The 25,068-nt window shown below is 37.2% G+C and overlaps 1 protein-coding gene across 1 annotated transcript in view; it reads right to left on the minus strand.

Moving 5' to 3' along the window:
- LOC134803921 (potassium channel subfamily T member 1) overlaps positions 1-25,068 on the minus strand; it is a 137,047-nt gene that overhangs the window by 15,602 nt on the left and 96,377 nt on the right. The window contains exons 3-21 of the mRNA XM_063776738.1: positions 23,458-23,557; positions 21,849-22,047; positions 20,646-20,720; positions 20,012-20,095; positions 19,441-19,535; positions 16,012-16,195; positions 15,266-15,493; positions 12,990-13,147; positions 12,024-12,221; positions 11,428-11,577; positions 10,911-11,323; positions 5,999-6,148; positions 5,532-5,682; positions 2,793-2,873; positions 1,701-2,051; positions 1,374-1,508; positions 1,104-1,215; positions 840-1,025; positions 423-632 (exon numbers count right to left, since the gene is read on the minus strand). Of these exons, the coding sequence (XP_063632808.1) occupies positions 423-632; positions 840-1,025; positions 1,104-1,215; positions 1,374-1,508; positions 1,701-2,051; positions 2,793-2,873; positions 5,532-5,682; positions 5,999-6,148; positions 10,911-11,323; positions 11,428-11,577; positions 12,024-12,221; positions 12,990-13,147; positions 15,266-15,493; positions 16,012-16,195; positions 19,441-19,535; positions 20,012-20,095; positions 20,646-20,720; positions 21,849-22,047; positions 23,458-23,557 (3,260 nt within the window). The remainder of the gene's footprint in view (positions 1-422; positions 633-839; positions 1,026-1,103; positions 1,216-1,373; positions 1,509-1,700; positions 2,052-2,792; positions 2,874-5,531; positions 5,683-5,998; positions 6,149-10,910; positions 11,324-11,427; positions 11,578-12,023; positions 12,222-12,989; positions 13,148-15,265; positions 15,494-16,011; positions 16,196-19,440; positions 19,536-20,011; positions 20,096-20,645; positions 20,721-21,848; positions 22,048-23,457; positions 23,558-25,068) is intronic.

Raw genomic sequence — 25,068 nt, forward strand, 5'->3', positions numbered from 1 at the left:
ACTTATTCCGCGTCCGCACAAAGCAATAAGATTTGTCATTAAGGTATAGCAGTTTGCGATAAATAAAAAATTAAGCACGTGTAGTTTATAAGAAAATCAAGTCTCGCGTGAGGAATATAAAGTTATTATGTAAATACTAACTAATTACAGACACGTCACAAGTGTTAGGCTGGAGATGTGTGTCAAAAAGTTACAATCATGGACAAAAGTGTGACGCTGCCCCGAGAATCAAGATCAAAAGGAGTAAAAACACCCGAAAATACAGTCCAAGGACTCGGACTACTGTAATGCATTCATTTAGTAAGGGTATATAACTGAATATATGAAGCAAATGTTTTGGTCCAATAGCGTTCACATAGTTTTTGGAAAAGAAGGACTGTATTTAAGGAAAGTAAGTCTGAGTGTAGAGGTAACCGACTCACCGATGGACGCGATGGTCGCATTCTCGCCAGGCGTGACCAAAACCAGTTTGACGAAGTCCGTGGCGTCATACTCACGTGGTGAGAGGGATCGGCTAGGCTCGTGTCCTGCGTGCGATAGATCCCGATTGGGATTTCACACGAAGTCGAACACAATTTTTGGTATAGCCGACCATACGTACGAATCCACATGTCTTCTTTCGTTATTTTCATCTGTTAGAAGTCCAAGATTATTGATTTCAATTAATGTATCTTAATGATTAAGTTAAATGACATTCGCTTTCATAATAAAACATTCGCTTACATAAAAATGATGAGGTGAGGTGAAAATCGCACATGTCAATAATTTCGCAAAAGTGCCTAAAATAAATATAGGTATTATATTAGCGTGGCGTCCCTTAGCATCTTAATACAACTTACAGAAGTTAAAAATCCAGATCCGGGAGCTTGGTCCACGCCCAGTAAAAGGCGGACGAAAGTAATGACGTAGTCTTTGACAAACGCCTGGTAGAGCAAAGTGTCCAGCATGGAGGCGGAGAACACCGAGCCCGCGGCGAACGGCAGCCGGAACATGTACGAGATGTGCGACCCGCGTTCCTTCTCCAGCTGCACACACACATGTTTCTATGATACTTATTCGTTGTAGATCTATGTACATACAAACCAATAGCTATGTAACAGTACCTTTTCCATTTTCGACAGATGCAAGGCGTACTTGTCATGTGCCCTGAATTGCATGAAACGCATATTGGACGACTGTGATAATTCCGTTATCGATTTGATTGAAGGGAAAAACCTGAAAAGGAAAATATAATACACTGATCGAAGTCTAGCCGTTATAAATACAAACAAACCACAATGAACCGTTCGCTATTGCAAATGATTTTTTTTTCGCTGTGCTTATAGAAATTGGTAAGAAATATGTAAGATAAATAAGTAGAACGTTTGGTTTACTTGAACATTGTCTGCACCGCCACTATAGTATTACAATCTGCCAGGCTGTCTTCTTCTGCGGAGTTGGACAGTTCCTTGTTTACTACCACTACGTTTTCCGCCAACGTTATTCCTGCTCTGAGCAAATCGTCTAAGCTGTGAAAATATAAAAAAGAGTAATTTATAATTCTAATAAATTAGTAATCCTAATCACATTTTGTCATGCGTCTTTATTAAGTACTTTTTGATTTTATTCGGATTATAACACAGTTCGGAGAACGGATAGGCTTGCACATTCTAGTTACCAACTACAGAACCCTAAAAATGCCAGAATACAAAAACACTGACCAGTCGATGGATCCAAGCATCCAGTAAACCAATGGAAAATATGATAAAGCATCTAAAAATGCAATATCTGGTCTTCTCTCCAGCAATAGTATAATTGGATTTAACGATGTTTTCGATCTAAAATGTGCTCTCAATGGTATGATAAAGTTGTAGATCCCGTTGGATGCGTAGTCCGCGGCGAGGATGATTGTTTTGTTTTGCCACTGGTATTCCTTGGCGTTTCTGTAGGCGCAGTGCTCGCACACCTGCGCCAGCTGGAGACAGCACAATGGCTTCTTTTCCTTGAGCAGGTAGCACAGTGTTGGGCTTACGCCGATAAATGGCGACACGGGGGGAAACCCTTTTACGATCCTGAAAAAAACTTTTCATGGTGCAGTTAACCCAACATTTTCTCACTGTTAATTTCTGTAAAGTGACTGTTTAGGCCGAAAGCTAAGCACAAAAAGGTATAAAAATACAAAATATTTTACGTTAATAAAAATTAAGTAAAATTTCACATACCAATACCTACGGTATCTACTCGTACCTACCTGAGTAAAACCGAATTGAAAAAAATAACGAAGAAACATTGAAAAATTTGAAATTCAGAAAGGTAGTCTTTAACGCCGTGATAGATGTAGGTACTTATTTTATAATTTTGTGTCGTTCCGTGTCTAAATGCTAACATCTAACATAGATTTTAGGAAGTTTTCATGCTTATCAAACGATATAAGGTAAGTGCAGTTGGATTTAAGAAAAAAAAACTACAATGCATATTTCGGGACTTTAAAAGGGTTAAGTTATTTACATTACCTCTGTACTACATTATGATTAAAAATATTTTATACCAATTTCCATAAATTTATAAATAGGAAATTATTAAAATAAATTGACTATGGTCGGTTTTGTTCAATTTACTGAATGTACATACCTAAATTAACAGACAGATCTTGAGAACATACATGTATATTAATGACATCACTCTTTGCATTCACATTGGTTGTTACATTAATCAATGAAATTTCGAAGTAAGTGTGATGTCGTCGTTGATCATGTAGTACGATGGGATCAAAGTATGGTGGTCAGAGGCCGGGGGGTTCGGTGGTGGCTCACCTGGTGAAGTCGTTACGCCAGGCGCTGTGCGGCGCCTCGCTGCCCGCCAGTGATGAGAAGCTGCTAGTGGTGACGTCATCGCTGGAGGCAGAGCGGGACGGGCCGGAGTGGGATATATGCTCAGGGGTTTATACACATACACACAATGCACACAATTGCATAAGAAAAACTCAAAATTCCTAACTGTGTAATACTAATTTGGTCATTTTTACAATATAGGTAAAATATTGCGAAGATATAGAGATTGTGTTATCTTGCAAGTGCGCGAAATACTACTAAACTGTTTGTGTACAAACTAAAAGAGTACCTACTTTATTCCTGTCTCTCTGATAATTAATGTGCACCGTGTTTTTTTTAATAACTAGGAACATTTCCTTAATGAATGTTGATTTCTGAATGCATTCAGTTGTTTATTTGATGTAACTGTAATGTGACACTTGTAAGCCGTAATATACACGGTGTGGCTTGTAACATGAGCAAAGAATTAAAACATAGATTGTACTCCTCAAACGGTGACACTTTTGTTCAACAACTTTTAAAAATTATGAAGTATTTAGACTCCCTATTTTTCATACAAAATAAATATTATCTTCAATGGACGCCATCGCCACGCCATATTATTGTGATTGACGTTGCTTGTCACGCCTTAAACATAACAAAATTCGCAATACATTGCGTCTTAGAATAAACTTTAAAGTGTAATAAAAACAAACCACAAGTTATTTTTAAAAGTCGCTGAACAAATGTTGGTCAGTATGAAGAGTACAGCCTACAGTTTAATTTTTTGCTCATGTTACAGGCCACACCCGGTATATTATCGTTGTTATTATTTTACATTTATGTAATTGTAATTAAACATACATAATGACTTAACATGTTAACGGTTTTTTTATTAACTTCAGTCATTAATTAAGTACCTACCTAGTGGCTGTGTAGTACGCAGCATAAAAAAAATACGTTGGGACTGAAAATACATTGATTTTTTTTTACTGCACGTGGCGTCATTTTCATTTAACAAACATTTGCGTTTGTTAATCAAAGTTGAAGGAGTATATTTTGAAGATACCTACTACGTTTTGTTTTAGTTAAGCGTGATACTACGAAAAATATTTGTGTTTCGTTTGGTACAATTGGTACCGATGAGCGGCTTTGCTGCTTGCTGCCGCGCTATTACTAGCGCAGTTCTATCCTAACTTAGGATTCCTAACCTAAACTAATAGCATTAAGTATTGTCTCAAACATGACTGGTATTACATACTTGCGCTTAACATTAACATGATATACATGGTGTGTCTGACCATGGGGCTTTAAATCCAGGGCTTGATTTTACTCGCTAAACTGAGGGCCGATTTTTGAAACTCGACCGCTCGATTTCGTGTATTTCGTTTAATAATATCTCCACTACTAGGCATTTAAATTCTACTAATAGAATTGAAAACGAGTTGTCAATACCACTAGATTCCCAATTTCTATCGCTCGTATTTCAAAAATTAGCATTACACCGTTTTCCACCGATTTTCGAGTGACGAAATCGAACGATCGAAATTCAAAAATCGGCCCCCAGAGCTACTTTTACTATGGGACCAACCATAAAATCGGGGAAAATTTTTTGGCTTTTCCATAGAAAACGACGACATCTGATCAGCCAAAATGTATGAAAAAGTAAAAATTTTTTTCGGGATTTCGGGGTTGGTGCCATAGTAAAAGTAGCTCAGTTTAGCGAGTAGAATCGAGCCCTGGATTCAGTCAGTAACACACAGTAATATATGTATTACACCATGACAACATGTATGTGTCATTCGTTAATTCTTAGTATATTACGTTCAATAATACATTATGCCGTGCTGTCGTGCCTTCCGGCAAAGTTATCTGGATAAAAAAAAAAACACAGTGCTTTGCCAGATATTCATAATTATTACTCAGAGAAACTAAGACAGCTAAGATCAAACCAAAGCTTAATAATCCCCCGAAACACTTGTTTTTGTTTTACAAATATATCAATTACTTTGTCAAATAGTTAATGTCACTATACATAATGAACATTACATGTTTGTTAGTAAATATCTCGTAGACGTAGAACTAAGTTAAAAAAAATACCTGTTTCATAGCTTTCTTTGCTTTGGTTTTATCTTAGCCTTAGGTACTTGTTTGGCCTCAATTTTTAAATGCTCGCTATACATTTTCTCATGACTCAAGAAACATATTTAAAAGTAAGTAAGTAGTTGAAAAAAACTACTCTTGACGACTACATGAAGTAAGATGTGGGCAATCAAGTAAGTTGTAATAACATGGAAATGTTACACATTTTACTAAACATTCCATGGAATATCATATAACTAAATGTAATAAGCGATGCCAAAAGAAAACAATGAAAGCTAAGCAAAATACACTTACATGTAAGAACAATGAGGAACACAACGTATTGTGCGGGAGTCATGCAGCTTGCGTGATCCTGTTCGGCTATCTAGAGTGACTGTACAGGCTAAAACAAGTATAATAATAACAACAATACTTCACTGTGTCAATGGCTTCTTAATTGAAACACAGATATAGGAAATAAAATTGTAAGCAATGGAGTATCATAGCTTTATGTGCTGAGAAGTAATAAATTCAACTATTTAGGTGTAATAGGTTTATCTTTTAGTGAAAGGATAATAAAATGTAATCGAGAGAGAATGTGTTTACGGCGTTTATAGCGTGCATGTAGATGCAGGGAAGCGAGTGCAGGTGGGAGCTTACGCGATCTTCTCGGAGGGCGAGCGCCATGGCACGTCGTCCTCCAGCTCGTCCTCGCTCTCGTCGGCGGCGTCGTCGTCCGCCGCGTCGCTGGGGATGTTCAGGCTGCTCGTCACCATGTCGGGCACCGGCAGTATCGATGGCCGACGACTCCCTGCTCCACACCAACTCATTCTATATTATGTCTTTACACAGATCCTAAATTAATGCATATCCAAATCCATTCTTTAACATCTTCAAACCTTCAAGGTAAAACTCGGAAGCCCACGCAGTGCAAGTGTTATATTTATACGTCTTAATTTCATAGAAGTTTGACGTTTAAAATAACATTTGCACTGCGTGGGTTATCAAAATCTCTGCAGACTTTTCTTGGTCTAACTCTAGCAGTTCCACAGTTAGGCACTTTAAAGTCAGTGCAGAGTTAGCTTAAGTAGACGGACTCTAGGAACAACAACAACAACCGACAGTACCTCTTCGGTAATTCAGGGCATCCGGGCTGAGGAAATTTGTGTTATCTGGTTTGGGCAATAGTAGATGGCTGTCAGTGGCACTATCAGTACCAGGCGAGTCTTTCAGGCACGTCCTGGAGTCGGATGCAGATGTGCCTTCCCCATATTTAGCTGTGTATGACAGGACAAATCATCAACATGTATAAACGCTTCAAAATTATATGATCCGTAATTATTTTATCGATATTTCATACGTAGCGAGTGTCATGATACGAGTATGTAGGTCAATGTTGTGTCAAATGAGTCTCGAATTTACAAATAAATGCGTCATTTTAAATGTTTTGAGTGGGTTAGCAGGCATTATAAATCCAGATCTACGTTGCATAACATTTATAAAAATACCAAAACCTGCACAATGTACTTATGCCAATGATAAGTCGCAATATATATAACAACAACGACGAGGTATGTGTCGAGTGCACGAGGCGCATAGTTACCTATATTGCATGCTCGAGCCTGACCTAGCGGCCTGGCTTCCACTATATTTATCTTTAATTATTTATGAGAACTATGCGCCGAGTGGTCGATATTTCGTAATAGGTTGGTACTGATCATCTTGTTATTTTCACTCTGCGCTTTGGGTTACCAAGTATAGTTTAAAAACGTCACGAAATCTCCGGTTTACGTTGTTAATTCTTGTTGGTAATATTTATTGTGCAAATTGACAAAGAATAAATAAAAAAGTGCCCTGCACACACAGATACGTGCAAAGTGTAGTCTGTGTTATGGTTGACTAAATGTAATTAGGCATACTACTTAGATGTTCGGGAGATCGGTGCAAATCATATTTCATCAATTAGATACACACACGTTCCGTATTCTATTGGGACGGTTGGCATACCAAGAAAATTACTGACTCAAGGTAACCCTCCGCGCTCAATCTAATTTCGAACAGAAACACTCAATAATCATGCAAAACATCACAGGCACACATTTATATAGACGTAAAAATACTTAAACCGCTATTTCACTATTTGTATCACATTAAATTATAAGAAGTCATAGTCAATTTTGACTGACAAACTTCTCATAAGAGAACTTTAATATTCGGCAGAAGACAACAGGCGATTAACATTCGAATAAAATTATGTGATTCGGATGATAAAATAAATATGGAGACGACAAACAGTTCATTCATTGTCGGAAAAGATTAGACCTGTACTTGGAGCGCGAAGTAGAGGTTACATTAAGACGGTCTATTTAAACGTGTGTCCGTGCAAAACATAGATTTACAAAACCTTTTAAACGCCTAATAAATGTATGTTTTGATGTAATATTTTTCAAACTAGTAGGCATATCATGTCAGCTTATGGCGGTTAAAAGGTTAAATTGAAAATTATTCAATGAACCTACGTTTTATGTCTGCGCTGTTGTTACAGCGAAGCAATAAGCTCATTTAACAGATATTTCATTTTGGTGTAAGCATGATATTATTTATTAAGAGGCCCACGAACCTAGTCGCCGCCATACAATTAAAGAAACGCTCTCATTTTAAAACAAAATTCTGAAATTACATGAAATTTGACATGAACATTCAAGTAGGTTTAACATAAAAAGTATAAAAACTATGTCTTCATACTACTTCATAAATTTTCATTGCTAGGAATTGTAATAAAAAGAAATTAATTCGTTTTGCATTCAAAACTTCTACTCGCTCTATTTTCTGTTTATAAAAAAATTTGCAACGAAAACTAGTACTATCACCCACATCCACATTGTTAACTGTATATCGGTGGACCCTATGCCTTTTTGTAATAATTTCCATCGATGTACAGTTAGAAGTGTTGCTGTTTGTACATACATACTAACCAGTCTTAGATATATGTTAGGTTAATGTTAATAACACGATGCCTAGCCAAGGGGACAATCGCTTGCGCTATGACAACGAAACGCTTTGTGTCTCTCTATCACTCTTCTATATAGTGTGACAGTGACAGTTGCGTTTCGTTCGCAACGGAACACAAACGATTGGCATGTGTTCGTAAATGTAGATGTAGGCGGCGGGTTCGTGTGGCTCTTAATTCAATATGTTATGATGAATAACATTGAATAATATTCAGTTGAACATGAAGATTTCCCAAACATTCCCATATTTATCAAACATCCAAGGGTAATAGAAAAAGGTAACATTGACTAGGAATCTTTTGAAAAGCTTGGCCTTCGGCTCGCAACACACGAAATGTGATTTATAGCTACTTCCCAGAACACGGTTGCTTGTTTGCATACTACAGCAAGCATCAAAAGTAGCAGATCAGACTATACGCCAAAAGTATCTAATCATTGTGTAATGAAAAGAGAATAGGTATGTTTATGTTTTAATATACCTAAATGTTAAAACTTAGAAAAAAATGTCTAAAAAATATCTGTTTTTTGAACGCGTACTATCGAGTTCTGTTTGGAAAAGACGGCAGCCATCCTTGGGTGGCCGATACTTATGATGCTTTTTTTCATCCGCTACTATAGATGCTGACTGTACAAGTGGTCGTTGACATCCCACTCTTCGCCGCTCGATACGAGTATGACTTTACCCCGTCAAACATTTTCGTTAACTATGCAAATCTATAATCAACTGACACTCATACGGACTTCAAGCGCGAGGTATTCCATACACGTGGACAAAAGTCGGACCAGCCATTCATGGCAGTAGAACGTAGCTAACAGACCATTTTATTTAGCGTGACAGTTATTTTTACTATTAATACAACGACTACCTAAGTAAATAAATGGGAATAGGATTCTTAAAAAGGGTAAAATAGCGACGCTTATCTGAACAGACTTGTCGTATCAGGGCAAAAGTTAAGGGCTATAAAGGTTAATTTTCTTATTTAACCCTTATCCAAGTGAAAAGGTACTCCTTTTATTTGGATAAGTATGATAAAATCATTACTTACATGCCCACAAGCTGTCAACTATTTAATTGTTCACAGGTAAGGAGAGACTTGTGTGTTCGTCTGTTCGTTCGTAGAAGATCTTAGTCTAGTATTCTTCACAAACGTTTTGTAATTTTTAGCAATTAAAACCTAACTCTCTCCAATTTCCAAGCAATTAACCACATACATGATTGCACTGCGTAATGTATACATTGTAATTTTATAAAGGTAGTATCACTTAAAAAGCGAACCTACGTAAATAACAAAATATAAAGTTGTTAAGTATGTTCCTATATGAATTCTTTGACACTGATCTAATGGATAGGAGTGTCTCGATCGTGGAAGCGACTCGGCGAAAACAATAAAATTGATGTCATCAGTCGCTTTTAATAATTGTTTTTACTTGTTAATTATTTAAGTATTTTCTTAAAATATGATAGGTATCATACATATTTCTACAACCAATGCAAACCTTTTTTTTTCGGAAAACCATGCTTCATGCAGTTAGTTGGTTCAGGCGATAATAGGGCGAGATCGTTCTACTGACACAGGCCTGTCCGACTGAACATTGGAACTCTATTAAATAACACTTTGAATTGGAATTTGATATGACACCGTAAGATTGTGCACCCGTTAGTTTACAATGTAACGTAGATTAGGTTAGTTTGTGATGTTCCTACCGTCGGTTTATAATTTAACTAGCGAGATTATAAACTGACGAGTGTTTACAATTTTACAGTGACAGATACAAGCAAGAGTTAATTAAACGAATTAATGTGGAACATTCTGGAATTTACAGTCGTAATTAGACATTTGCTGCCGGGGTATTAATACGGCGCAATCGGCGCATCTTAGCCTCACAGGCCTCACAGCCATCAAATAAAACCGGCCAAGTGCGAGTCGGACTCGCGCACGAAGGGTTCCGTACCATTATCTATAAAAAAACGGCAAAAAAATCACGTTTGTTGTATGGGAGCCCCCTTAAATATTAATTTTATTGTTTTTTTGTATTTGTTGTTATAGCGGCAACAAAAATACATTATCTGTGAAAATTTCAGCTGTCTAGCGGCCTCACGGTTCATGAGATACAGCCTGGTGACAGACGGACGGACGGACAGCGAAGTCTTAGTAATAGGGTCCCGTTTTCACCCTTCGGGTACGGAACCCTAAAAAAAACGCAATATACGAGTGGCGATAAATTAAAACGCGACCGAAGGGAGTGTTTTAAATCGACACGACTTGCGAATTACCTATTCGCACATGTATTGTACAACGTTTTACAGTAAGGAATACCCGGGTAAGAGCGGATGGAGGATAAGATCGTATGATCGCAATTGCTTCCAAAATAGTAGTTATTTTACATCACTAGCAAGCATTGTATGACGCCATTTAATTTGCGGTTTTGCGCATTACAGAAGGTTTATGATATGTAGATAGTTATTTAATGTTCTTTTGTAGGTATCTTGTTGTATTAGGGATAAATAATTTTTAATAATTTCAGCCCACTGCTGGGCCACTCGTGCGCGAGAGGGCTTTTTTAGGCGCGAGAATTAGGTATATTGAAGGAAGGAAAAGTGAACAACGTCTTTAACGTCGAATTACTGATATTGTTTTCCGTTTCTCGCTTATAAACGGAGAATTTTGATAATCACTCAGAAAAACAAAGGAGTTTCGTTAACACTTTCAGTGCCTAATTCCATTTTCCAATACAACATGCCTAGCGTGTTATTGGCGGTGAATGTGTTAATCTAAGAATAACCGCATTCCAGAAGGTTCACATTACGTAACTCAAAGTCGTTGAGTGCTTAGGCCACACAAGGGCACTCCCAAAAATATGATGGTAGGAAGTAAGCGGTAAAATCTTGTTCGGAACATTATTTATACCGATACCATAGAGCGACTTAAGCAAATGCATTATAAAGTGGATCGAATACACGTGTTGATGGATGACTGGCGAAGCTGTATTCGATCTACTTCGGGTGTAATCCAACTGTGACACTCACAGCCAGCAACAGTAAACTTAGCGGATGATACAGTATTAGCTTGGTTGATGCGTGATGGCGATGCGTTTGGTGTGGAACTCGCGGGAGCTTGGAGAATCACTTGTGGGAGTTCGTATTGAGCGACGTTACTACCGTCTGTGCTTTTCTGCTGGCCACAGCCCTCCTCCGGATCGCCGGGCTTCTTGTCGTTCGAAAGCAGACTACATGCGGTTTGGTCTTTAGGTATAGTAGGTTTGTTTTCGATCTGTTTTTCTGATATAACAAATGCGGAATTTTCTTCTTTCGTGATACTCATATAATAACAAGTGTCGCTACTTTTCATGATATGTCGCGGGCCGGGGTTCAAAAGTATCGTTTCCTCATAAAATTCGGGTAATTCCGCTGGACGTACCCCAACTAAAGCCACACCGTACCTTGAAAGCATAAAAGTACACTCTTTAAATTTCGTTAATTTTTTTCTGAAATATCGCGTCTATATCGTGAATGTGTTCGCCTGGATTAATATATAAATGCATACTTTCGGTGAGAATGAAAACTTGCGTATGTAAAACTTTTTCCTTCGTATTCTCCGAAAAATCGACTGTCTCCCAGGACGATGTGATATATTTCATTTCCGGAACATTTCCCATACAGTCGATGCCATTCCTCTGGGGACTGCTGTCCTTCCCTATTGGAAAAGTATTCGTATTAATTAAGTTTTCACCACACCAGCTCGTAAAGGCTTTCTTTAATCTTCAGAAACTAACGAGAAAGTTGCGTGTTATCAAAAAATTATCTGATGCAAATTTTAAGTTATTTCCTCATGTTGCCTGATACATTTTACTTTTAAGTAAGTAATAATTTTGAATGAAAAATATCTAAAAAATGTTAATTTAAATTTGTAATATATGTTTTATAGTTAGTATTTTAATCGCATTGTTGTGGTAAAAAATTGTGATTTTCAGTTTGTTTCACTTTTACAAGTACTTGTTCCCCTAGTGGTTCAATGTAGTAATCTTTCGCTTGCTCGGATATCAATATCAGCACGAGAAATTAAACAACTACTTTGGCCGCTTGTACAACTAATAACTATTGTTATGTTTGTAGTAGGAAACGTCGCGGTTGCCTACTCACTGTCCTCTGCTGGTGTGCAGCAGTAGTGTGACCAGTGTGGACGCTCCCGGGCATGTGCAGTTGTTAGCCAGCAGCGCATACTTAAATTCGTCTTCGCACACTACAAATTCGGCGAACTTAACGTGTAATTTGTTCTCCGGTCTAAATATTTGCACGTACTGAGGAACGTCCGGTGCAAAATCTTTAACCGCCCATGACCTGTTGGAATAAAGAATACTTACCCAGTTGATTTATTGGGAATTCAAAATGGGTACATTGTGCATAGAAATTACTGAAATGATGATTACACGCTCGTAATGGCCTTATCACATAAAATTTAATCATTAATTATCTCCAATATGGAGTTAATTAGAATACTTTATTCTTTGAGAAAGTTACTTAATTTAAGCTCGGGAATGCACCTTTGAAATTAATGGACTTTGAAAAAAAAAACACAGTGTACTTATATATATATAACTAGAGACCATAGACAATATTCATAATCCTCTGAATTCATTGAGTAACCATAGAAATCCAGATTCCTTCTTAATTTGAGCTAGTGTGTGATAGCCGTAAAAGCGTGATATCAACAGCACAGACAAAATACGTCCGCGAAAATAATCATTTGGGTCAAAAAAATTCATTGTATAATTCGATTTTACTGTTTGTTGTGGTTTTATTTCATTGCATGTTTGAGAAAAATAATATACATTGTTCAGCTCTTAGAGCATTTAATAACCGGAGTCGCATTTAACAGCTTACCCCTCTGCCGATCTGCACATCTGTGCAAACTTTTGCGTTACGTACAAATCATCTACCAATAGCCATACATTTGACGTGCCTCCCCCCTAAAAATCGGCAGACTGTTTTGTACAGAAAATGACAGCAAAGGCGTCTCCAGTTTACTAAAAGCTTCAGCTTCATATGAGTTGGATATGAAGCTTTTTCCGTTCTGTACCAAGTAATGTACTTATTATTTTGATATACCTTAATATAGTGTGTTCGTCGGCGGCCGTTTTGTCGGCGTAATTCCTGGCCGCTAGCACGAAACATGCCTCGGCTTCGTTCATGCGTGCTCGTATTAGATCCGTGTCTTTTAAGCACGAACCTTGGATGTAAATCACACGTTGAGCCCAAATTGGCACCTGTAAATATGCAGGTTCTTATATGTACATACATACGAAGGTACCTAGGTATGTCTAAGATCATATTGAATCACTTACGCGAGATAAATATATTAGAACACAGTTTATAGTATTAATAAAGTACCTTCATTTCGAAGTACCTGTGTTTTTATTTTGGATAGGTAAGATTACTTAGGTACGTTGACATTAGGCTTAGTAGCTAGGAATATAGTATAGGTTATAATTATGTGCCTGGGGACAGATCTCCGGCACATCTATACCTATTGTTAGCGTTGCGGCTTAGGACGTCATCAATGAGTTTCCAGCACTATTATAGGTGTAAAGAACTCCGCTGATTGTTAACCTTAAGTGATAAATAATTTATTTATTGGTATTAGTATCGAAAAGTCGAAGCGCCCTATATCATCCCAATATAATGTTATCCGTATATCAGTCATAACCTAAATAACAGCAATATTTAGGTCATACTTAGTCTAGTCCACAACTTTATCTCTATTTTTCACCATTTCGAACCTTGTAGACTAGACTATTAACTTAAATATGCATACGTAAAAGATTAATCGATATAAACCCCAGGGTACGGAAAGGAAACCTATGTAGCCACAATACGAAATTGGTACCTACATATAAAAGCCACAAGTGCTTCAACCATTGCCATTTCACGTGGACTCCAGCGAATTAGGCGACCCTGGTAATAAGTCGACTCGGTTGAGTCGATATTGAACAATATATACAACCGATTGGTCCTTTACTAAGTCTATTAATAAAGCCCAATTAGGCAATTTGGCTTTTCGAGAATAGGTAGATTTTTGATTCACCATTTGAGAATAAATTAAAATAAGCATAAATAAATATTAATGAAACTTAAGTACCCTTAAACCTAGTTATAAAAATATCGAGATAATTCATGTGGAGAGAACTTATGATAAAAAAAACTTACAGTAATTTAACATGTTAATATAATCTCATTCTTCCAGAACCAATCTTAGATATTTATAAAAAAGGACCTTACTACCGAGCAATAAATAATATATAATGCAACCGTTGTTTAAGAGAGGTCAAAAAAGGCGAGTGGAGCGAGTGGAGCGAGTAACAATTTGAGGCGAAGCCGAAAATTGTTAATAAAGACGCCACGAGTATTTTTTGACTCAGTTAAACAACGTTGCATACAATACTTTTTTTACGACCAAGCACATACTTTGAAATAAAATTGTGAATTTAACAAATATTTTTAATTCAAGAAGTAGCAAAAATGGAGGGTACGGGCGGGAAAAGAATGAATGAAAAAATGAAATTAAAAAAACAAATGTCTATGGTTCACTTATTTGTCAGAGATGACATTTAAAATACGGTTGGCAACACTGTATTTTATTCAATATTTTTTAAGTGGTCATTACACGAAGTATCGTAAAATCGCCAAAAAGATACTGCGTGTACGCACGAATTTCTTTTTTGTGGAATAGACTAAAGACTTGCCTTGACAACTACCTATAAGGTAGGGTTTTAAAGGTGTGTGCACGACCCTTTAAATGACAAATAAAAGTACGGGAGTAGAAAAAATATATAATAAGTTACCTACTGAAATAAAAAATACAGAAAAAAATCATTTATTTACAAATAAACTCAAGTCCATTCTATTAAAAAAATCATACTATACCATCGAAGAATTTATGCAGGATGATCTATGATTGAAAACAAAGTTCCTATACTTAGATAATAATAAATATGTAGTAATAATATAAGTTAACGTTAAGTAAGTCTATTTTTCTGTACTAAATATTAAATTTAGTTAATGTATTTAGTTTTAAGGATAATTGCCATACCCTACCAGGGTGCCATGCGACCCTTTTCCATTGTGACATCTATTGTATTATACCATGGTTTGCAATAAACGATACTATACTATATTATTTCATAGTTAACGTGGCCTCAACTCCTAATATTCTATTGACTTTTATAAATTAAAATTCGGCCAATGTATGTAGGTTAAACTCGTTGAAGCTACTCATCGCTAAACGTTGGGTCACCGAAAATTAGGCTGAATGTATTCGTGGCTTGTGGCGGGACGTGTATTCTGATTCTATTTAATCGTTTTAAGTTTATTAGGACGCGCATTACCTGTAAAATCATTCTCATTGTTGTATCCAGTTCCATCGGCGATAATAGCACCACGTAGTAATCTTGAAGCAAGGGATGAGCATAGAATTCATTAAGGAAATCCATGATAGTGTCCGCGTGGAGTGTCGTGGAACACACTACAACGTGTTTCTCGGACTGGGCACGGTGGGAGGAGTAAGAACCACCTAGTTTCTGTCTCTCCATCCAAGTGAACGCGAGTTGCTCGAACTGAAACACAACAAATTCAGATTTTAGAGTGAATCAAAATAGTCACGGGCAGTATTTTTTATTTCGTGAAAATAGGTGTAGCTTATGACGGACGTAGATATTGAGATTGCGTAGGATAATTTAATATTCATATTTATTGTCGTTATTTCGCACATACATAATGTAATTAATTAACTATAACAAGGCATACATAACATTTATGGATAATGCATCGATTTAAGTTTGCTTCTACAATGCAAAAAATTATGAACAAATAATACAGTATTGCTATCAGACGGGCGTAGATTTGATCAACATCAATGATATTTTTGCCCTCACCTGAAATACAAGCCGAACTAAAAGTATCAGTCTTCAAAAACCACGCTCCTTTTTACGGCAATTATCTGCGAGGTTAGGCATTAATATCGTATAACTTTTGCCTGATGCCCTTGGGGGCGTCGTCGATGTCTAAACGTATAGGTACACACGTGATAATTATAGGCGCAAGTTAATTGCTTAAGTGCGATGGCACGACATACCTGCGTGGGCAACACGACGAGCGCGACGCCAATCATTATCACCATGTATAGCTGCGACGGCCAGATGTCCGGCACGAAGTCCCCGTACCCCACCGTGGAGAACGTTACCACCACGAAGTAGGTAGCTTGGAAAAGGTTCAGGTGCCGGTGCCCCGCCCTCTGAAAGTGCTGGATGCCACATACGCTGAAAGGTTTAACGTATATCATTTTAATATCCCCATTTAAGTCCGCATCGCGTTCCAATTAGAAGTTCTTATCTTTACATACACAAAGTATATCTGGGGGCCGATTTTGAATTTGGAGCGTTCGATTTCGTCACTCGAAAATCAGTGGAAAACAGCGAAATGCAAATTTTTGAAATACGAGCGATAGATATTGGGAATCGAGTGGTATTGACCACTCGTTTTCAATTCGATTAGTAGAATTTAAATGCCGGGTACTGGAGATATTATTGGATGAAATACACGAAATCGAGCGGTCGAAATCAAAAAATCGGCACCCTGATGTAGAACCGAACTCGTGTCACTTAATTATATTGAGGAAAATTATATTTAGGTACGGCTGCAAAAGCTTTTCAAGCAATCTTCGCTCTACATAAGAGCCATAAACGTGAATTGGTGAACCCTTAAAAGGTTGCATAAATGAATTTATTACGCTATGATCGAAACAACAACGTACCCACCAATACCAGGGTGCGTAGCCAACATACCAATCTTTTATGGATCCGTAGCGAACGAAACGCAACGGTCACTGTCGCAGTAATATGGAAGAGTGAAAGAGAGACAAAGCGTTTTGTTATCTTAGCGCAAGCGATTGTCACCTTGGCTAAGGCACCCAGCCCGACATTTTCTTCGTAGTAATATACCTAAGCAACTTAGAGTGATTACCTACATGTTTTATACTGGGTTCGTCACAGTTATAATTAAATCCATCCTGCATTAAAAGGAGAATAATCTAAGTAAATGATAAATAATTCCTACGTAGGGTTTTGCACAAGTTTTATTTGAATCAGGTTACAAAGGGAAGAGAATCATAACCTCTGAATGTTGGCTAGGCGACCTGTCGCGAGTTGGAATAATAAACAAATTAATAAAAATTACCATTTCGAAGAAATTAATAACATTTGTTGTGACGTGTGGCATCTGTTAAAGAATTTATTCGTAACCTGTTTAGTGTACATGATCCATTTTTAACCAAATACTCGTATAAACAGGTACTTGAATCGTAAACTTGTCGGCTGAATTCATTAACATCGTAAATTTGTTGCCATTAGGAAAAATCGGACAAGTGCAAATTGTTTTATTTTCATAGGAGATAGGTCTCACGCCTGACTTTCTTATACATTTTCCTATAGGTACAAAAAACTATTCGTGTATTTGTTTAGGTTACCGTACCTACCTTAAAAAACGGAACCCCTGTAGGATAAATGTGTGTCTCTCTTTCCGTCCGTCTGCCACAACCGATTTGCTCCGAAACTAGGTACTAGACCGATTTATGTAAGAAAAGTCTCACACCTGGCCAAGTCTCCCGGACTCCCTGGATTGACACATTTAAGCTTCGAGCAACACCGGCTTCCGACACATCGGAAGGGAGGGGCCCAAGCGATATCTCACCGTACAAATCGTTCTGCCATTTTTCGCGGGGGGAAAGGTGCACACAGTCGCACTTCTCACACACTACATACAAAATCCAATCTGTAATGACGACACAAATACATAGAAAATGACACACGTCAAAGACAAATCTTGCAAACCTCGATCTCTTTTTGTGTACGGACGAGTCACAAGTGTCACAACACGCACACTAACACATTTTCGTCGAAGTATGTTATTGTATTCTGAGAGATGAGAAGTCGGATTTGTCGCTCGACCGATCGGCAATTTGTACTGAGCGAGCAAAATCGATAAATCCAACAATTACATGAGACTAAAATATAATAATTGTGTTTGAATGTAATTAAACGTATGATATGTAAAAAAAATATTACATGTGAAATGTAACACTTTCTTTTTGTAAATTTGATGTCCCCGACCTCTTTTTATAACAAAAAACCGAGCAAACACGCATTTTTGTGCAGCTGTGTTCACGCGCGCGTCTGGACTCGGTCTAGTGAAAAATCCAAGTGCAACTAGTTTTATTACCCGCGCTAGATTAAATTGACGCGCTAATCTTGTACCTCGGCAGAGGGGAAATAGTGCGAATGCCGCCTCCCTTCCGTGTTGCTCGAAGCATTTAAGAGATCCAACCTTCGAGCAACACGGAAGGGAGGCGGCATTCGCACTATTTCCCCTCTGCCGAGGTACAAGATTAGCGCGTCAATCTAATCTAGCGCGGGTAATAAAACTAGTTGCACTTGGATTTTTCACTAGACCGAGTCCAGACGCGCGCGTGAACACTGCTGCACAAAAATGCCTGTTTGCTCGGTTTTTTGTTATAAAAAGAGGTCGGGGACATCAAATTTACAAAAAGAAAGTGTTACATTTCACATGTAATATTTTTTTTACATATCATACGTTTAATTACATACAAACACAATTATTATATTTTAGTCTCATGTAATTGTTGGATTTATCGATTTTGCTCGCTCAGTACAAATTGCGGATCCGTCGAGCGACAAATCCGACTTCTCATCTCTCAGAATACAATAACATACTTCAACGAAAATGTGTTAGTGTGCGTGTTGTGACACTTGTCACTCGTCCGTACACAAAAAGAGATCGAGGTTTGCAAGATTTGTCTTTGACGTGTGTCATTTTCTATGTATTTGTGTCGTCATTACAGATTGGATTTTGTATGTAAGTGTGTGAGAAGTGCGACTGTGTGCACCTTTCCCCCCGCGAAAAATGGCAGAAAGATTTGTACGGTGAGATATTGCTTGGGCCCCTCCCTTCCGATGTGTCGGAAGCCGGTGTTGCTCGAAGGATCCAACCGAATATACCGACCTAGTTCCCGCTACTAGATTTTTACATACACCCATATTGTTTATGACAGTTAGTTTTAGTTTTATATTCCTGTTTATGTATTTTAGTAATTTATATTAATAAATAAACTCTACAAGGTGTAGATGGGAAGTCTATAGTAATCTACTTAATTGAAAAAGAAGTTTCTGAAGGGCCAAAAATATAATATTTAAAATTACTGTGTTAAATAATTTTACTGAATATTAGGCGCAGGCCCCTGTTCTATATTTTGTACTAGAGACCCACCCCGGCTTCGCACGGGTTAACAAATTATACACCTAAACCTTCCACAAGAATCACTCTATTGATAGGTGAAAACCGCATGAAAATCCGTTCAGTACAAACATACAGACGAGCCGAGGGACTTTGTTTTATGTGTGTATCTGGCTCGGATGACTTATTAACTGTTCGTCTTAACTCTTAACACTTAACCGGTCTAACATAATTTGATACTAAAAGCTTAACTTACCTGGTAAAGACGAGGCACAGCAGTGTTACACAAAGGATCATCAGTTGTTGTGAAAGGGCTGATTGAGATTTTTGCATCGCTCGATGAAGGTCATTCTGGAACGTACAAAATACAGTTATATTCTCATTTTATCTTATTTCCTTACCTATTTCTACAGATAAAATTGTATGAGATCAAAATTATTCATGTACTTAAGTAACTCTCAAAATTACAATTTAGCTCATAGACTCAGTCTTAAGAATATAGAGACTTGAAAATGGCGGCAAATAAAAAAACAGCGTATTGTAACACCGTTTATGAGGTGATACGCATTAAGTGAGGTGTAGGTACCTATTCAGATGTTTCGAATACTTCAGAATGTTGAGTATTTTCGGAATAACCCGGCAATCTGAAGATTTCGTAATTTACCCGAATACAAATTATAATAACATTATACTCAATCCTTATATGGCTGTGTCCTTGCAGGGTTCATATTCGTATAATAAGTATATATAATAGGTATATATGTGCAATATTGTTTTGAGTTTGATAAATACCTAACTAGTTAATTCATGTCAATTCAAGTACTTACAAACATATTTTCGAGAGACCGCTTCGCTAGCCAGCAATTTAGAAACACGGGTATAAATAAGTTCCGGAGCGGTGGAAACGGCAACTGGCATTTGAAAAAAAAAATGTTTTACTTATTATGTTACGTAAGCTGCATATTGATGCAAAATTGAAAGCCTTGGTCGTATTAATTATTTACAGGTGACTTCTGACCTTGGTGATTTAAACGCAAGGATCGATTTTACTCCTCTAACGGAACATGATTTGGCTTACATACAATGTATTATATATTTCATATTGCGCAGAAGCCCTATTTGATTCGAGAAAGTAACAAGGCGCGGTGGCTGTTTAAAGTTTGCAATTCAACGTGTCACATGTCCTTATGAACTTACTATTGCAGAAGTAGCGATACTATAGTCGTATGTCACTACGCTACGCACCATATCTCACTTTTGCGAGCAAAATTTGGGCTTTAGATAAAGTTTATATTTAGTTACATTGTACTTATTATAAAAGTACCAAAGTGCTTGTTGTAAGATGTTGGGCGAATTGTTCCGTTAGAGAAGAATGCACAGATGTATTTAAATTTGTAGAGTCAGAAACTAGGTACTAGGTAGGTAAAGTATATTTAGTCTAATCTATTATTGAATACTTACAGTTAAAGCAAAGGGTATGGTGTTTACCATTTCTAAAATGAAATGGAATGATAGTACTTGTTGCCAGATGTTTCCCTGCAGACACATTTACAAGAATAAGAATATAGTCATCTTTTATCCAAGGGTGCATATTCGTAGTTTACTGTAAGAACTTATATACTAAAAGCCAAAATTAGTAGAATCTAAAGCGTTGCGAATCTGTTAAGACTCGTGACGTATAAACAACTTTGCTGCCGAGCGAAATACAACTTTTCACTTCATCACCGCATAGTAGATCATTTAGAATTTTAGATCAATAATGCGCTTTGAAGCACACAATACCAAAAATTCTAACTAGCTTTTATCCTTTAAATGACGATTGTAAGTTACTCGTGTGATGTTTTCATATATACATTTTAGTAGAATTGTCATTTTTAATATTTTCTCCATTTCTATGAATCATTTTTCGAGTAGAAGTACGTAATTTCGAGCAAGTTGAGGTACCTAAGTGAGGAGTGTCTTATCAAAAGGGCTTATTTTTGTATGGTGTTCATAGAGAAATAAGCCCTTTTGAAAAGACTCTCCAGAAGTAGGTATAGGTAATCATTAGAGTCTGTGCAACACGAGGAAACACGAGGAAAATACTAGATTAAAACAATACAGATCTAATCTACAATAATGCTTTAATTAACATATTTATCAATCAGCAGCAGGGGTAAAAATACTCGAGATGTACGTTGCAACTATAAATTGACTTGTAAAATCATTCCGAGCTGGTGAAATGAAAACTACTTTAACGCGTTACTTGAGGTAATGGACGTAATTTTTAAGAGTACTTTCATGATAAACGAGGAAGGCTCAACCGAACAAATCTATGACATCAATTTTAGCAAAGGTAAAAAAATATTCGAATTTAAACTGTTGTGAGACATACTAACATTGAATGATTTTACGGTTTAGACTCACTTGTTTTAAGTCACTCGCGCGTAAGACGCGTGTACGCGATACACGGCCGTCGTGAACGCTGCTCGCACTGTTAGTGCAGTAGTGCTTGAAAAAGGAGACCTAGGCTCTCCGAAACATGTGTGACTTAAAACAAGTGAGTCTAAACCGTCAAATTATTCTATGTAAAAAAATATCTTAAGGTTTTTTTATTTACACATATTTGGGCTTTGGCTGGACATGCGTAACTCAGGATTTACTACACAACAATGAGGCTCATACCTTATATCCTAAATAAGCTATAAGGATAGCTTCCGTGAACGAGATCATTGCTAGTATGACTTGCACTCCCCATAAGTAGAGAGGTCTGTTGACCCATATTATGCCATCCCAGTTGATAATCGGGTGTTCTTGAAACTCCTCCTCCGTTAAGTTCGCGGAATATTCAAATTCAGTCTTATTTCCGACCTTACATCCATAACTGGAAGCAATAAACAACTCTAGTTGAACTTCGCCTCTAGTGTTAATGGAAATTAGAAACGACATCCTATTTGTTATTTGTATACAAAGATGAAATGTCTTCCTTTGTACACAACGGTAATGGTCTCATTGTGTACACATAGAGTGATTGATGAGCGTATTGCTCCAATCCGGGTTTACGGTTTATCCAAACAATCTGCTACCAACCAGAAGAACAAATTTGACACCAAGATACATATAATCAATGTTTGAAACTTGTGCATTATACTTCCTTCAATAGCCATTATTTTATAGTTCACTCGCTACTTTACTCGCCATTTGTTTTATAGCGTTAATAAATGCCCGGGCGAGTTACGTAAGTTTACGCTCAGGATGGCAACAGATCGTTGAAATACTACTATAGAGTATAGATACGACAATAGACCGATTACAACCAAATATAGTTTGAAATATCATGCTGGGCATAAGCTGTAAAGCGATACAGTGAACGGTCGGGATGTCAATCGTAAATCTTAAAAGGTAATGGAACGTAGTCTATATTGGCAATTAAGTCATTTGAAAGCCCGAGAATATGCGATGGAAAACAATTATGCACTACATAATTGTTTTCCATTCCAACTAGGATCGTAATTTACATAAAATTATAACAAACAACACACTCTTATATAACAATAAATTGCATCAAAATTACTATAAATCTAGATTAAATTAAACATAACATAACATATACCATAACCGGTTAACCCCGTGTTACTGGCTAACCCTGGATGGCGCAAGTGGGCCTAATAGTAATAGTATTTACAATTTACTGGTATCACCTACCTCTACCCTTAGCACCAATAGGTCTACTCTTAGTGTGTTCGTTTCTAAAACGTGCAATGAAAATATTTGTATTGTATTGTACTCTCACAGTAGGTTGTTGAGATGGCAGCGGTCACAAGACTCGTCTCATTGTATTCTCCCTCTACAAGCAAGTGATGGCTCTTCACGGCTCAGCGTTGTATAACGAGTAGTGGCTCGGTCGCTCCCACAAATTCAAAACTCGCATTTTTACAGCGAGACAACAAACATCGCCACTTTTAGTGTTAAGGTTTATATAAAATTTACTTTTCGTTAATTAACTTTCAATACATGCAATTTTAACAACCTCACAAACACCCTCACGCCATCCCAATTAAGTTTCATGTTTTCAATTATCTAGAGTTCTAGACCAATAGTATTTTTTTATCCATGAACATGTTTGTACATATGTTTTCTGTTTACTTTACCTTTGAGTTAGCATTTCTTCTTCCAGTAGTACTGATACCATGACAGGGTGTATTACGGCTATTCCGCTTTAATTGGGTGTGGGATTTAAGTATGAACTATGTACAATCTGACCATGTATTAAGTATAAGTAGTGCTAACTTACCAGGAAGCAGTAATAGGATCTCCGTCGGCGACGACGCGGCAAATATACAAGACGCACGCCAGAAGTTTGAAAAACAAGTTTGCTATTCTAATACGTAAACCTGAAACAAACAGAAAGATTTATTGTATATCACGCCGGAAACCACTCACTCGCACTTAGCATGCTACTTCGTGAAATAGGGTTTTCACCATGCGACGTTAACCTACATTTCCTACTGGTGTACCTTGGCGGTTCCGTAAATCCGTACCCTAGTATAGTAACTCCTTTTTCTCATTTAAATGTAGTTACCTTTTAACCTTTTCGCGGTAACTTATACTATGTACAGACCTATATCTCAAGATTTAAAGCAATTAGCAAATCCAAATTATTTAGCTTATACCTAAGGGTCATACTGAAAGTTCATATAATTTTAAAAACTTAGTAGATATCATCACTACTTTGAAAAAATCTCGTATCTCGCACTACTCAAGAGTTAAAACGCAGTAACTCTGTATGCATCCCATATGTAGTTACCACATTTTTCTTTTTATTGACAGAATAAGATACGAGTTCATTTCAAAGCTTCGAGCAACACGGAAGGGAGGCGGCATTCGCACTATTTCCCCTCTGCCGAGGTACAAGATTAGCGCGTCAATCTAATCTAGCGCGGGTAATAAAACTAGTTGCACTTGGATTTTTCACTAGACCGAGTCCAGACGCGCGCGTGAACACTGCTGCACAAAAATGCCTGTTTGCTCGGTTTTTTGTTATAAAAAGAGGTTGGGGACATCAAATTTACAAAAAGAAAGTGTTACATTTCACATGTAATATTTTTTTTACATATCATACGTTTAATTACATTGAAACACAATTATTATATTTTAGTCTCATGTAATTGTTGGATTTATCGATTTTGCTCGCTCAGTACAAATTGCGGATCGGTCGAGCGACAAATCCGACTTCTCATCTCTCAGAATACAATAACATACTTCAACGAAAATATGTTAGTGTGCGTGTTGTGACACTTGTCACTCGTCCGTACACAAAAGGAGATCGAGGTTTGCAAGATTTGTCTTTGACGTGTGTCATTTTCTATGGATTTGTGTCGTCATTACAGATTGGATTTTGTATGTAAGTGTGTGAGAAGTGCGACTGTGTGCACCTTTCCCCCCGCGAAAAATGGCAGAAAGATTTGTACGGTGAGATATCGCTTGGGCCCCTCCCTTCCGATGTGTCGGAAGCCGGTGTTGCTCGAAGTTTCAAAGTAGTCACGAAGTCTTTTAGACAATCATCCAAATTTTGTTTACGATAGGGTCATCCCTAAGGTTATATGAAATAAATGTAGTCAATATGTCTGTTAGTCGAAATTACGATATGTAAAATGTATGTTGTATTATTTGTGCTTTGTTTGAAATAAGATAATATGTTCCTGTTCATTATAAGTATTAAAACATTGTTATCCGTTTCGAACGTTTGTTAATTGAAATTATGTATAGGTACCAAAAGTATACATGCTAAACACTTATTAATGTCTTGGTTATGTTAGGACATTATTTTTCCAAATCAGTTCCTTACGAAGTCAGTCACTTAAGTGTCACACGTAGATATTGCCCCTAATTTCCCTTCCCCTTG

The sequence above is a fragment of the Cydia splendana genome, chromosome Z (genome assembly GCF_910591565.1).
Source record: "Cydia splendana chromosome Z, ilCydSple1.2, whole genome shotgun sequence".
NCBI lineage: Eukaryota > Metazoa > Arthropoda > Insecta > Lepidoptera > Tortricidae > Cydia > Cydia splendana.